This window comes from Trichechus manatus, unplaced genomic scaffold, assembly GCF_000243295.1.
Source record: "Trichechus manatus latirostris isolate Lorelei unplaced genomic scaffold, TriManLat1.0 scaffold00132, whole genome shotgun sequence".
NCBI lineage: Eukaryota > Metazoa > Chordata > Mammalia > Sirenia > Trichechidae > Trichechus > Trichechus manatus.
The window spans coordinates 1,677,766-1,693,046 of record NW_004444068.1 but is presented as its reverse complement, the minus strand read 5'-3'; the positions used below and the strand labels follow the sequence as shown (position 1 = coordinate 1,693,046).

The window sequence follows — 15,281 nt, the reverse complement described above, 5'->3', positions numbered from 1 at the left end:
AAGTAAATTTAAAAAGGAGATTAAGATTTGTTGAGGTTCATGGTAACTATTTCACAAGTATCAAGATAGCTAGAGCTCTCTATGCTTGACAGTGGAGAAGAGAGTTGGCCATATTGTTTAGTTAAAGATTATTTGATTATAGTTTTATATAGATCCTGAAATTCTAGCACAGGGCTTCTAGGTATATGTATGTTTTGGGGGAGGAGGGAAAGGGACTGTAACTTCCAGAAAATGCTCAAAAGGATAATTAACCTTAACAAGAACCACTGGATAGAGGAAAGCAATAGCCAGGAATCTAGTAGGCACCAGAACCATGTGTCCATGAGTTTGTGGCTGGATTGCATTTCTAAACCCACCCCTAAGCACTTTAGTTCCCCACCTACAGTATATCCAGCCCCAAACCAAAGCATTCAGAGAATGTAGATTGATTTTAACTGAAAATTCCCACCTTCGAACACATTATTAAATATATTTGAAGAACTATCAGTCCTAGGAGTTTTTCTGTGACAAGTTGGTTCTGAAACTCATCTTGAAGTCTCTGAAGGTCATTTCAACTCTCTGGGCTTTAATTTTGTAAAACACAAATAATAATACCATACTACATAGGTATAAGAATGAGTTCATTTAAAATAAAAAAGAAAAATTCATGAAATAGGTGAGATTTCCGACTCATAGCGACCCTATAGGACAGAGTAGAACTGCCCCATAGGGTTTCCAAGGAGCAGCTGGTGGATTCAAACTGCCGACCTTTTGGTTAGCGGCCAAACTCTTAACCACTGCGCCACCTGAGATAACATAGTCAGCTCTTAATCACCTCATGTTAGATTTTCTCCCCCCATCACTTAGTGCAGGGCCACTTCCCTTCAGTGCCATATGGTGTTTGCTCAGAGAATGTAAGTAACTTTAATATAAATCTTAGCAAAGCATAAATCAGCAGACAAGCCGTTGGGGGGGAAAAGCTACATAATGTATCACAGCTACCAATTTTAAAATCAATTGCTATTGCTTTATGCCCTTAGTACACAGAATTGATAAAAGACTCTATAGACATACTTTGAGCTTCTCAAAAAAACATGTTTTTCTGAATCCAAAGTAATAGTAGTCTTACTTCAAGAGCTCATACTTGCTCATAAATCCTTCCCTTTTAACCTTTGTTATTTAACACGAACAGTTGCATGAGTAGCTATTGTGACTTTCCTGTAATTATTTTTAAAAAGCTAAAAAAATCATAATACATAAGTAATATACGAACTCATTTTCACTGTAGAAGTTTCTGGAAGTATATAAGTATATAAAATAAAACAAAACCTGGTGATCCCCCCTTATGCCTTTCATACTCCTTTTGTCCTTCCCAGGGGTAATTGGTATTCACAGTCCTTACCACATATTTCTCTTAAATTTTTTTTTAAATAAATGGGATGAAACTATTTGCAGTGTTCTGTCACTTGGTTTTTTAAACTTAGTATGTATTGGAAAGCTTTCATCTACTGTGCTTAATAAAATTAGGTAGTACCATCATTTCCTCCTCCTTCATCTGCCTTACCCTTCCGTTTCTAGTGACCTTGCAGATGCATTGGTGATCTTCCAGCTCTATGAAATGATCCGCGTACCAGTCGACTGGAACCATGTCAACAAACCTCCTTATCCTGCTCTCGGAGGGAACATGAAGAAGGTGAATGAAATAATGACCAAGGATATGTTGTTACTGTTTTGATATACAAGAGGATTTAGAGTTTCATAAAGCTTGGAAAAGTCCCCACGGTTCTGATTCAAACCAGAATGTGTTCAGTTTGGTGGCTTTTGTGCACGTTTGTTTTTAATAAATGTTTGGGAAAATGAAGGCAGCCCCCCCAACCCATCCCCCCACCACCACATAAGACACTTTATATAATTGTTTTCGTGTTTAGCAAGTTGTCATACTTAATGTTTCTTGGGGTGCACCGTAAGTGCATTCTTATTTTATAATTGTCAAAACTTGCCAAATCTATGCTGATTATTACATTCATTTTTTCAATAGATGTTTATTGATTATCTACTACCTATACAGTGCAGTGCAGGATATAAACAGGTATCAGACATGGACTTGATCTTCAGAAAGCCATAAGGGAATTAGGGGGATAAGATATTTGTACAGACAACTACAGTGCAGTGCCATGTAAGCAAAAGTGAATATTATGGGTTCCAAGGAAGAAAAGACTGCAGGCTACACTTATCATGAAGAACTTCATAGTGGAATTGGTATTTGAGTTAGACCTTAAGAAATATATAGAATTTTGTCAGAAGGAGACTGGAAAGGGGACTGAGGATTTAGTAAAAGGGTAGAGTCCCTGGGTGGTACAAATGGTTAACATGCTTGGCTGCTAACCCAAAGTTTGGCAGTTTGAGTGCTACAGAGTTGCCTCGGAAAAAAGGCCTGGCGATCTACTTCTGAAAAATCAGCCACTGAAAACCCTATGGAGTACAGTTCTACTGTGACACACGTGGGGTCACCATTAGTGGGAATCGACTTGATGGCAGCTGGTACTAGAAGAAAGAATGAATTTTGGAATATTATCTTTTTTAGAAAATGAATGTATGTCAAAGATTTTGTTTAACTTACTAAATGATGAAAGGAGGAGGATGTTACAACAGGTTCAAAGAATCACCTTGTGTTTTTATTTGTAACAAATTGAACTTTGGGAATACTGATTTTCTTTTATAAGGAACAATATCCTTTCACTTGTGAAAATTCTGTTATTGTGCAGTCTCTTTCCCAGCTTTCCTGGAAGTACTTTCTTATTCTTGGAGAAAACTTATCCGTGTGTCTCAGGTTGAACTGTATTGTAATGGGGCCACAACTAATTTGCAAAAAAAAAAGACAGGAAAAAAGTTATGCTCTTTTTACTTTATTCCAGATAGCATTTATTAAGCACTTTATAGTACTGGTGACATTACAAGATTATGAGAGCTTACAATTTCATTGGAGAAAAGAGAAAATATATAAGAATATACATATACACATACACCTCAATTTCATTAGAGAAAAAGGAAAATACATAAGTGTATATATGTATGTGTGTGTGTATGTGTGTATATAGATAGATAGATAGTACTAGATGACTGGAGATAAGATACCTCTATATAGGCCAAGTTAGAAAAGAAAATTTTCTAGAGAAAGGACTTAACTGGACTGATATCACTGGAGAGAAGTAGGTAAACCAAAAAAACTAAACCCAATGCTGTCGAGTTGATTCCAACTCATAGCAACCCTATAGGACAAAGTAGAACTGCCCTATAGGGTTCTAAGAAGCAGCTAGTAGATTCGAACTGCCAACCTTTTGGTTAGCATATGATCTCTTAAACACTGCGCCACCAGGTACGTGGGAATAATTTACTTGGTGTTCATTCATCAGATTCTTACTATAGGCAGGGCACTGTGCTGGGTCCTGAGCTGAAGGTGGGAGAGTATGATACAGATTTGTAAACTATTATGGTCTTTTCCCATTAAAAGAAGCATATCTTATCCTTGGCAAAAGATAGTATATAAAAAAACTAAGTGTAAGTAGAAGATGGTTTATAAGCATTATAAAATAAATATGACAGGAGTTCAAACAAAGAATAAATTGTTATCAGCTGGTACATTTAAGGGTAAGCCTTTGTTGAAGAAAGTAGGACAGAAGATGATTTCAGAGAATGAGTGAGATCTGGATAAAAAATATGTGGGATGAAGTTCGATTCTTAATGAATGAAACCATTTTTCCCCTCTATTCCTTAATTTTTAATTTAGACAAAACAATATTTTTATCTCTATTAATAGGGTCGCTATGAGTCAGATTTGACTTGATGGCAACAGGTTTGGTTCTTTAATGGTATGCAGGAAACCTAGGTTTTTAGTCACAGATTTGCCACTAATAAGCTATGTAATCTTGAACAAGCCACAATTAAAACTTTTAGGATAGAAGGAGACCTTAAAGGTGGTGATTTAATCCAGCCCTCAAAACTTTCCAGCCAGATGTTCCTTTATCTAGCCTCTGCTTAACCCATCAGTTTTTTGTTATCTTCAACTATAAAATGGGAATAATTATTTCCTTGCTCTTGCTGGGCTATTATTATGAAATGAAATTCTGTCATATAAATTTAAATTATAATTATTTTTCAGATGGTTGAACTAGACTGGCAAATTCAGGGGATACATTTAAAAAAATTTTTATTCCAAAACTTTGCCTTATTATTTATAGATTGAAAATTGTAACTATGCAGTGGAACTTGGGAAGAATAAGGCCAACTTCTCTTTGGTTGGCATTGCTGGGCAGGACCTAAACGAGGGGAATGCAACACTTACACTAGCGTTGGTGTGGCAGCTGATGAGAAGGTAAAGGCCAATAAGATATGTTTATAGCAACATCGTCAGTTTCCTTCAACAAGTCATTTGAATGGCAATTTTCGCTATTTTGAAGAATAATGGATACAGTATAAAATATATTAATTTAAAAATGATTTACTGTTGATTATTTTGTGTGTGTGTGAGCCCTGGTGCCACAGTGGTTAAGCGTTTGGCTGTTAACCAAAAGGTGGACGGTTCCAACCCACCAGCGATTCCATGGGAGTGAGATGTGGCAGTCAGCTTCCATGAGGATTACAGCCTTGGAAACCCTATGGGGCAGTTCTACTCTGTCCTACAGGGTCACTATGAGTCGGAATTGACTTGATGGCAACGGCTTTTTGGGTTTTATTTGTTTACTTATTTTGTAAGTTATACTTTATTTTAAAAATGGGTCAATCTCTAGAAACACAACCAGTTTTATTAATGGCTGTTACAAACCGCCTCATAAGGAGATTGCTTCATTAGGAGTTGTTTTAATTTTTTAAATATCATATAGTAGTTTTTGTGTCCGATTGGTGAGCCTTGTAACTTTGAGATGTATCGAAGTGCAAATACCAGATTAAAATTAGAAATATTTATTAGAACTGAAATACCTCTTAACTGTTTATCTAAGTACTGACATAAGTGTTATGAGAGCAAGTTTTACCCCTTTCAGTCTCAAATATATATCTTTTCTGTTGCAGGTACACATTGAATGTATTGTCAGATCTTGGAGAGGGTGAAAAAGTAAATGATGAAATTATTATTAAATGGGTCAATCAGACTCTTAAAACTGCAAACAAAAAAACTTCTATTTCCAGCTTCAAGGTAATCAGGAGATTTTTTTTTTTTTAATTTTTTGTAAGAAACTAAGTTTAGGAAGGAATTTTTATCGGGAATTATAAAATTGGTTTAGGCTCCGAATTCCATTAATGTTGTATCTCAGCATCACACAGTTTATGAGTTTGGGCAGCCTGGTTATTTGGTATGTGTAAACCAAAAACACCTAGTCTGAAGCCTTATATTTTTGATTGATCGTTCTATTTTGTATAAACACAGGTTAATATTATCAGACTCTGGTATCTAATCTTAAAAAAGAAATAGAATAGAGCCAAAAAACCCAATTGCAGATGAGAAAGAAAGATAAGAAGTCATCGTTTCTATAGGACCTATAATGTTTTGTGCTCCCTAGCCGCAGTCTCAGAATTGTATTGACATCATTTCCAAGGCATAACAGAGCCAGCCAAACTGATTCAAGTGGGAATTCAGAAAACTGGTAGGAAAAAAAAAATTTGTCATCTGGCTTCATAATGGCACTTAATACTCACTTCCGAGCCTTTGTGTATGATTCATAAAGCACTCCAGATGTAATCTGCACATACATACCCACTAATCTTCATGCATTTCCATTGTGTTTTGCTTTTGCATGCAAGCTGATGTCAGCTACAAATAAGCATGTCTGCTTGTACACATTCATTCAGTGAGCCTTGTGTGATTTTATTGTGATATGTGAAGAACCAGCAGTCAATTTGTTTTTTTGAAAAACAGTGAAATAAAACAATGTAGGGAAATAAAAAAGTGCAAACAGATGAAACATTAGGCTATCCTAAGAATTAGGTTGTTGGTAGAGATGCTCCCTGAGTCCTAGGTCAAGTGTTCTCTTTCTTTTTCCATCTTGGAAGGAGCCAATAACATTGAGTTTTTGTTGTTGTTTATATTTTTTTTTTTTTAAAAAGTAATTCTCAGACTATGGTTTGTCTCCATATTTTTTAGACATAAAACACAACTTAAAAATGTAAAATGGGTGGGACTTACTACAAAATTATCTAATTGGAATTTACTCTTTAAAATTGTTATATTAAAATTATATGTATTTATATATTAATTTATTAAACATAGTAAGCATGTATATTATTAAATCAAATAAAATGAGAAAATAATATTTAGGAAAAAATCAATAAATATTTATTGAGCTCTTGTGATGTGAGTAAATTTTCTAGGTAAAGAAAAAGATATAAAGCATAAGAAATTGATTTGGCCCTCAGCGTTCACCATTTAGTTGAAAGATAAAGCTGAAAAGATAACAAATAATACTACAGAGTAAATGATAAAATACAAATAAATAATACAATAATACTGTCATGGGGAAGTCTAATTGATCATTTCCAACTTAATGGGCAGTGAAGAGTGGATGGAGAAAGTTGGATTTGAGTTGAGCATAGATGGAGGAAGGGTTTGAGAAGGTGGAGAGAAAACTAGGAGGGGTCCATCTCGAATAAAGGCAAGTATTATAGTTTGAATTGTGTCCCCCCGAACTATGTGCTATAAATCCTGGCTTATATGCCTGTGGTTATAATCCCACTTGGGAATGGGTTGACTTGTTATGTTAATGAGACAGGATTAGGGTGGGATGTGTCTTGAGTCAGTCTCTTTTGAGATATAAAAGAGGTTAAACAAGCGAGCAGAGCAGAGACGGCCGGGGGGGGGTGGGGGGCGGGATGCCAGGCCATATGAAGATCTCTCAGGAGCAGAAGCTCAAAGAGACAAGGACCATCCTCCAGAGCTGACAGAGAAAGCCTTCCCCTAGAGATGGCACCCTGAATTTGGACGGCACTGTTCTAGCCTCCTAAACTGTGAGAAAATAAATTTCTGTTTGTTAAAGCCACCCATTTATGGTATTTCTGTTATAGCAGCACTAGATAACTAAGAAAGACAGCAAGTCTGAGAGGCTTAGAGAAATAATTTGGCTAGAGAGGAGAGTTCCTAAGGGATGTGTAGTGCAAGATACAGGCTGGGTCAAGACTGTAGAGGAATTTGGCCTAAATAAAGGATTTTGAATAAGTAAGTGATGTAAGAAAGGTGACTGTTTTAGGAAGATAGATTGGAATGTGGTGAGCGGGATGGGTTGGAGGGAGAATGGTGTAAATGCAAGGACCATGCATAAGAAACCAAGGTAGTAGTCAAGGTGTGACGTGATAAAGGGTCTGAACGAGACTGAGTGAGGGTGTGAGTGAGGGTGAGCGCTGGGAATGGTAAGAATGGATAGATAACAGAAATTGGGATGTCATGAGGTACAGCTGCTTTCTTGAAAAGGTGATGAATTCAGTTTTAAGTATGTTGAATTTGAGGTAATTTTCAGGAAATGGGAAGCTAGATGAAAGGAGATATTAAAACTGGGAATTGACAGACTTAGTGATCACTTAAAGAGAAGAGTTGAAACAGTGGGAGTATACAAACCCTTTCTTACATTATTTCCTCTATTCACAAGGAAGATCAGACTTAAGAGAGTACATTTTACTTAGAACTGAGGAGGCAGAAATGTATTGCAAAAGTGCTTGGCATTTAATAGGTGCTTGGTAATAAAATCTTTCGAGAGTGAAAATGGCTAAGAAATACGACAGTGAATGCTAAAAAATAATTGGGGGAGTAGTGTTTTCCAACCATGGAAGGCATTATGTTTGAAAGCTATAATAAGTAGTACTAGTAAGAACCTATTACTATACCTTGAAATTTCAGAGAAGACAAACTTACCTTTTGTAGTTGTAAAGTAATTTTCCTTTACCAAGAAGAGAGGTGGCATTTCAGTGAAAAATATAATTACCATGTATTCAGTCCTGTGTGTCACCATGATAAGTACTTTACACATTATTTATTTATTTATTTTCTCTCAACAGTTCTGTGAGCAAGAAGGGGGAGGCCTTAGAGAAGTTAATAACTTGTCTACTGTCTTACAGCTATTAAGCAGAAGAGCTGGGTTTCACACCCAGGGCTGTCCAACTACGGGCTGAAAGCCTGGCTTTGGAGTTGTTCGTCCTGGATTTGACTCTGAGCTCAGCCACTTATTTAGCTGTGTGACATATTTCTCATTCATTCCATAAATATTCAAAGCTTACCATGTGTCAGGTGCTGTGCTAGGCACTGTGGCTACATAGTGCTTTCAAAGAGCTCGCTATTCAAGGGAGGAGGCAAAAAAACAAACAGGAATCACAGTATGGAGTGTCAGCAACACTGTAAAACTCAGCTTAGGGGAGGAGTATGGGAGCATCTGTAAAGGGCAACTAGCTCAGTCCTGAGGGACTAAGAAAGACTTCCTACAGGAAATGAAGTCTAAGCTGAGACCTGAAGAATAAGTGGAGAAACAGAGATTAGCTAGGTGAAGTGGGGTGGGAGGGTAAAAGGGAAGAAATAGTTTTGAACATGTAAATTATTAACCTTTCTAAAGCTTACCTGCAAAATATGGATAATAATGCCTCCTTTCAGAGTTATGAAGATGTAATGTTTACAGTATGTGTCAAACATTTAGCTTAGTATATGTAGCACATAGTAAGCACTCAAGAATGTTAATGCTCAACTGGCAACTGTGTTAATAGTTTTCTTTATGGAGAAAGAAAAATTTTTAATGACTTTAGGATGCTTTTCCTTGGCTAAACTCAGATAACTTCATATCCTTCTGAATCTCCTATGTGCAAACAGTATTAGTGGACTAAATGATTTCCAGAAAATGTGAAGTCCATGCACAGTTACATGAGATAGCTTAAGTGAGTATTGTGAGTGCAGTGTTTTACAAAAACCTTAGCAGTCTATACTAACAGCTGGGCTACATCTCTTGAATAAAACCAGTTCACCAGTTAGTATCTGTGTGATCTTGGGCAAGTTATTTAATTTCTCTGTGCCTCAGTTTCCCCATATCTAAAATGGGGATATTAATAGTACTATCTTCTAGGGTTGTTGTCAGACTAAACCAACAAATTTAAAGAGCTTAAGAGTGCCTGGCACATATAAATAGGGCTTACTAGACTATTGGTATTGCCAATACGTAAAGGCCATCATATGTAGAGGGGTTCTTGTTGAGCCTTTTAGGGAACTCTGGTGGCTACATCACTGTTTTAACAGAAATATGTATCATATTAAGGGAAAGAGATGGTACAGTTCATTATCTTGAAAATCAACTGAAGCTCTCAGCTAATTGTCATTACGATTCTAGAAATTCTTCCTGCTCAAATAATTATGATTAGCTTAAGGAAAAGAAAAGAAGTGATGAAAACGCATTTATATAACTAAGCATTTCCACTATAACTCCCGCTCCCCTTGCAAAAGTCAAATATTTCTCACTGATAATGTACAAAACACAGGAGGTGGAAGATAGGCCTATTTTCTTGGAAACAGGAAGAAATAGGATCCAATATAATCTTTAAAAACTTCAGTGGAAGCTTTTCACAAGGTGAATCTTAAGGAAATAGGTGGGAAAAACCATTTTTTCTAAATCTGAAGAAATATTTAAAATATGCAAACAAATAATCAAAATATAGCACAATTAAAAAAGCCACTTGTATTTTTTGAATCATCATATAAATACTATATGAAAAGTCTATAGAAATTTTAAATTCTAGAATGACAAACATGTTTAGGGTTTTTTTAGAAGGTATAACAGGGTGCATTAGAATCACCTGGAAAGCTTATTTAAAAATGTAAATTACCAGCCGCATCCCCAGATAACCTGATTCATTAACTTGAGAAAACCAAAAAAAATCCACCCCATCGACTTGCGTCTGACTCATAGCGACCTCGTAGGGTTTCCAAGGCTATAAATCTCTATGGAAGCATACTGCCGTATCTTTGTTCCGCAGAGCTGCTGGTGGTTTTCAAACATCAGCCGTTCAGTTAGCAGTCAATTGCGTTAACCACTCTGACACCAGGGCTCCTTCATTAACTTGAGAGTAAGGCCAAATTTGTACTTTTAACAAGCACCCCAGGTGAGTCTCATGTAGGTGCTCTGCAGACTAAACTTTGAGGAAACAGGTTTAAGAATTTTTCAGAAATAGAGAAGATACCAAAAAACCAGATCCAGATTACCAGCATCAGGTAGAGTTAAGGACTCTGATTAGTTTTTATTGTTACCCCCATAAAGATCTATTTCATAAAATGTATAATTCCTGATGATACATGATTGATCTAAATTTGGTAAACATGTTAGTTCCTAGATCATAGTAAAAAATCTTCACATGGCTTCAGATTGTTTTATCATTTATTAATAAAAACCTCCATTTGGCTAGGAACTGTACTAGGTGCTTTCACCTATATTAATATTCCCAAGAATCCTGTGAAATTTCCATTTTAGAGATGAAGAAAGGGTGCTTTTGGCTTCAAGTAACAGAAACCTAATTGAAACAGATTTAAATGAAAAGGAAGGATATTGACTCCAATAACAGAAATCCAGAAGTAAGGTAGACTTCAGGGTTGGTTGAGCCAATAATTCAGGAACGTCATTCCTCTCATTCTCCTTCAGGAGGGTTGCTGGCTTTCCCCAGCTCTTCCTGAATAGCAAGGGCCTCACATTAAATTAGGCCCAAATTAAATCATCGTGGCTAGGGGATAGGATTATTCTATTTGGCTTAGACCAGTGTTTCTCAACTTTTTTTTTTTTTTTTTCATTATTGCCCCACTAATGAGCCCTTTTCAGACTTTTTTTTCCCCCTAATTGCCCCCCCATGAAATTTTAAAGTCATACATAATATTGCATATCTGTTTATGTACTGTATGCTTTATCCATAAAAAGAGTAAGTTTATCACCCCAGCCCCTCCACCTTGGGAGTGATAACACCTCCATTGAGAATGCATGGCCTAGACTAATTCACATTAATCCCTGGAGCTGTGGATGGGGTTGGCTTTCCTTGAAGTACATGTCCATGTATGAGGGCAGTATGGATACAGAGCAAAAATATGGGTTCTGATTGATGAGGAAGTAGTAAGGGGTGAATGGATGCTACTTAGGCAAGCAACGATGGTGACTATTCAAGCTGAGAGAGTTATCAAATCATTTGTTCAAATACTGGTAAGTGGTACAGTCAATTCAGACCAGGACTTCTGACTTCAAATGCAATGCTCCTTCCTTAGTTGCCCATTTTTAGTTCACCTTGGAGGTAACTTCAAAAATAGAATCCTGGGTGTTAGAGTCAGACAGTCCATGGTTTCAAATACGTTTTGTACTTACTAGATGTGTGAACAAGTCATTTGAGCTCTCTGAACTTCTAATCATTTATCTCTAAAGAGAGGAATTATAATTTCTTTATTACCAGACTGTTAGGATTAAACAAATTACTAAAACATGTAAGACAACAAGAATAATGCTTTTGTAAATGTTAGTTCCTTTCCGTGATTACTTTCATTTTTCTCTCTGAAAAATATTAAGTAAAAGACTTAGGAACTCATGGCCTAAGAAATACAATACTTCTAGAATTTATAAAACTATTAGTTTAAAATTAATTTCCTATTCTTTTTCAAAAGTTATTTATTTTATACAATATGAATTGTATAGTTAGCATGCTTTAGGAATTGTCATATCCACAAATGTTCAGGTATAGTTACAATTCTTTACACTATAATCTATGTAAAGGTTGAATGGAAGACTATTTTAAATGGTTTGTGATGTGCTGTGTGCTGGTTGCAGAAAAGCTGAATTTTAGGTATAAAGAAAAATGATAAATTGCTTTCAGTTATATAACTATGACCAGAACAATTAGACACTTACAAAGACTAACGGTAAGATGTTTTATGACTATTCATCTCTTCTTTTTTTCTAGGACAAGTCTATTAGCACTAGTTTACCTGTCCTAGACCTAATAGATGCCATTGCACCAAATGCAGTTCGTCAAGAAATGATCAAGAGAGAAAACCTTTCTGATGAGGACAAGCTGAATAATGCTAAGTAAGCCCTGACGGTTTATAATAGAGTCTAGTGGCTCTTTGAATCTCTAAAATCTGTACAGGAAAGGTTACTATGTCCATAAAACTCATGTTTTAAGTACAACTTTCGTGGGGAATATGATTTAGGATTTACAGACTTAACCTTGTAAAATTAGTCTTATTTATCAAAATATTTCATTCTTTTGTTACAGTATATTACATGAAAGTGCAATAGATGACAAATACCAAGATATTTTTCTTGTCTTTTTAAGATACGCCATTTCGGTGGCTCGAAAGATTGGTGCCCGGATCTATGCGCTACCTGATGACCTGGTAGAAGTGAAACCGAAGATGGTTATGACGGTGTTTGCATGCTTAATGGGAAAAGGACTGAACAGAATAAAATAATGAAACATTTAATATGATTTTCTGCCACCTTAACCACGTTGAATGCCTCACAGTTTACAGAATTCTGAATGTAGTGGACATAAAACCAGAGATAATTTGTATGCTCAAAAATAGTTATATATTCACTAATGAAATCTAGTATCCTGTTCATACTAGGAAGAATTTGTCAACCTTTTTGGATAACAATTTACTAATCAATACTGATAATAGAGTCTGTTCATTATCAAACTGATATTCTATTCTATGATTAAATTATTTTCTTTTCCTGAAAGTTCCGTTAAAACAAGATTAATTCATTCTTTTACATGGTTCAAAAAAGATCAATACAAAAATCTTTTTGTAGGTCCTGCTGTGAAATGTGTTTTGATTTTTTTTGTGTGTTATTTAATTTCGATCATAAATATTCAGTCATAATCCAGTTCAATCTTTCTATTTTTTTCCTCCAAATATGAAAAGTGGTTTAAAAATTTGACTTTTCTGTAAATTCCTATATTGTCAAAAATTTTAAATGATAACTATTGCTCATTAATATTGAACTTTTTTATATAGGAGAACTCTTGAAGAAACTCCGAAGTTCACTGTCTTGTATTAAGTACAGGAACTTTTTACTCAAAACTTAATTTTAACTGCATTGATACTTTACATATGCTAGTTTGATAATAAAGCTTTAACTATGACATGCAGCATATATATGTTGGTAGAATGTCATTAGAGAAATGTGTGTGTGTGGGTATATACATATATGTATTTTATATATATATGTTTTGCACCTGAATTACCCAAGTTTTCTTAAACAGTATGTATAATTGCTTAATTAGCCAACTACAAGTATTTATTGTGCCCCAATACGTGTGGATATTTTCGGCTTGTGGATATCTGGTACCTGAAGATTTCTTTTAGCAATATTCATTTTGAACATGCACACAGTTAATTTTCAACTGACTCCTTCTGAATATTTGTAGCCAAACATTGGCCAGAGCACCCAAGACATGCTTACACTATCCTGTTAGTTTCATATTAAACTTGCTAGTTTTGGTCTATACTGTAGTCCTACATAATTTAGAATATACCCACTGAATAACACAAAGTTAATATTCAATGTAAAGTATTTTTCACACATTTTTTACAAAACCAAAAGAAAGAAAAGACCAAAACTACTGCCTTCGAATCAATTCTGACTCAGCGATGATATAGGACAGAGTAGAACTGGAAAGCCTCCTTCAAATTGGCAGTGTTTCATTACTGCTTGTGTGACCTGTTTTTGTCTGAGTTTTTAGCAGCAGACCTTCCTCCATCTCCTGCTGGTAGTGCCACTGAGCTATATTGCTGTGCAACAAAAATGCTGTCACTTTTATCTCAGTGTGAATGAGAAGTCTAAATCCCTCTTCTACCATGATTAAAACATACATGTTGGTAAGAGTGAGACTGTACACGTTTAGAATAGAATTTTTTAAATGAAATGATCAACACGTAGAATTTTGAAATATATTCTTCTACAAAAGAGCTTTCCTTTCCTTTTATATTTTGATGATTGTTTTCTTATATGAAGACTGATACGTTCTTGCTTTCTTGTGAGACTTTAGATCATGTTTCTTCCTTTGATTTTTTTTTTTTTTCATCATTGCATTCATTTAGTCACCTGATTTAGATGAAATATGGTATTTTGGGGTATTCTTTTTCTCACAAGTATATTTAATAAAAATACTGTGTATGTAGAAATGTGTCAGTATTTTATTTAAAGAAAAAATACACAAGCTTGAAAATCAGTCTAGCATAAGCTGATTTTCCATAAAATGAAAGAGAACAATTCCTAAATTAATTATTAAAACAATTCTATTAGATCATTCATTTCTTTGGGGGTGGGGTATTTCTTTCATGTGCAGAATTTTAGTAGAGGAAAGAGCAACTGTATATTGACTACAAATTTAGTTTGTGCTGAAATAATTTGAGTTAATAAATTAATTCATTAACAAAAATTTATTGTCTGTTATGAGCCAGGTATTATGCTAGACACTGGGGATTTAGCTGAGAAAAACACAAAGTCTCCTGACCTCATGAATCTTATTTCTTGGTGGAGGGAAACAGATGATAAGCAAACAAACAAGGATTTCAGGTAGTAATAAATGCAGTAGAAGAAATAAAACAGGATAATGTGACAGAGACTGACTTGGGAAGTGTGGGAGGGAAGTTCTCCCTGAGGATGTGATATTTGGACTGAGATCTGAATGATGAAGGAGGAGCTAGGTGAGTGTTCAGCAGACGGAGCAAATGCAAAGGCCATGAGACAAGAAGAACCTTGTGGGCATTTCAAGAAAAGAAACAGCAAATGTGGCCCAAGAGTAGTGAGGGAGGGATTCTATTCTACTCATAGGAATAGATCTGAATCTGCATTTTCTCTTCTGCGACTGGATTTGTGACTGTTCTTGTACGTGCAGTTTGGGTGAGTTGCTTTGAGTAATCTACTGCTCCTGAACCTTACGTGCAATTGTTCATCACGACTCTGCCACTGCTCTCCATATCACAGATGCGACATCCATATAGGGTGATAACTGACCCTTATTTTACACATAATATAGAGGGTGTTAAAATACCTTTTGATATTCTGCATCTGAGATGATCCAAGAAACTCCCGAAGAAACAGGATGCAATCGCAACACTGTTTTACTTTAAAGGAGGAATGCTCCCAATACTTGGGCATGCCGCCTAGGATTAGCTACTAGAGCAGGCTGGAATTCCCCCAATCTTTGGAAATTAATCCAGTCCTTACGGGAGTCCTCTGGATAAGGAATCAATTTTCTAAAACAAGAAGCTTGAAAAAGCATCATATTAAAGTGGTTTCTATGCTTTC

General features: G+C 35.6%; 1 protein-coding gene across 1 annotated transcript in view; it reads left to right on the top strand.

Annotated features, from left to right (window-relative positions):
- Positions 1-14,148, top strand: part of PLS1 (plastin 1) — an 88,562-nt gene extending 74,414 nt beyond the window's left edge. Inside the window, exons 12-16 of the mRNA XM_004385069.3 lie at positions 1,558-1,672; positions 4,218-4,351; positions 5,047-5,170; positions 11,923-12,047; positions 12,298-14,148. Coding sequence (XP_004385126.1) covers positions 1,558-1,672; positions 4,218-4,351; positions 5,047-5,170; positions 11,923-12,047; positions 12,298-12,433 — 634 coding nt within the window. The 3' untranslated portion in view covers positions 12,434-14,148. The remainder of the gene's footprint in view (positions 1-1,557; positions 1,673-4,217; positions 4,352-5,046; positions 5,171-11,922; positions 12,048-12,297) is intronic.
- The last annotated feature ends 1,133 nt before the right edge of the window (positions 14,149-15,281 follow it).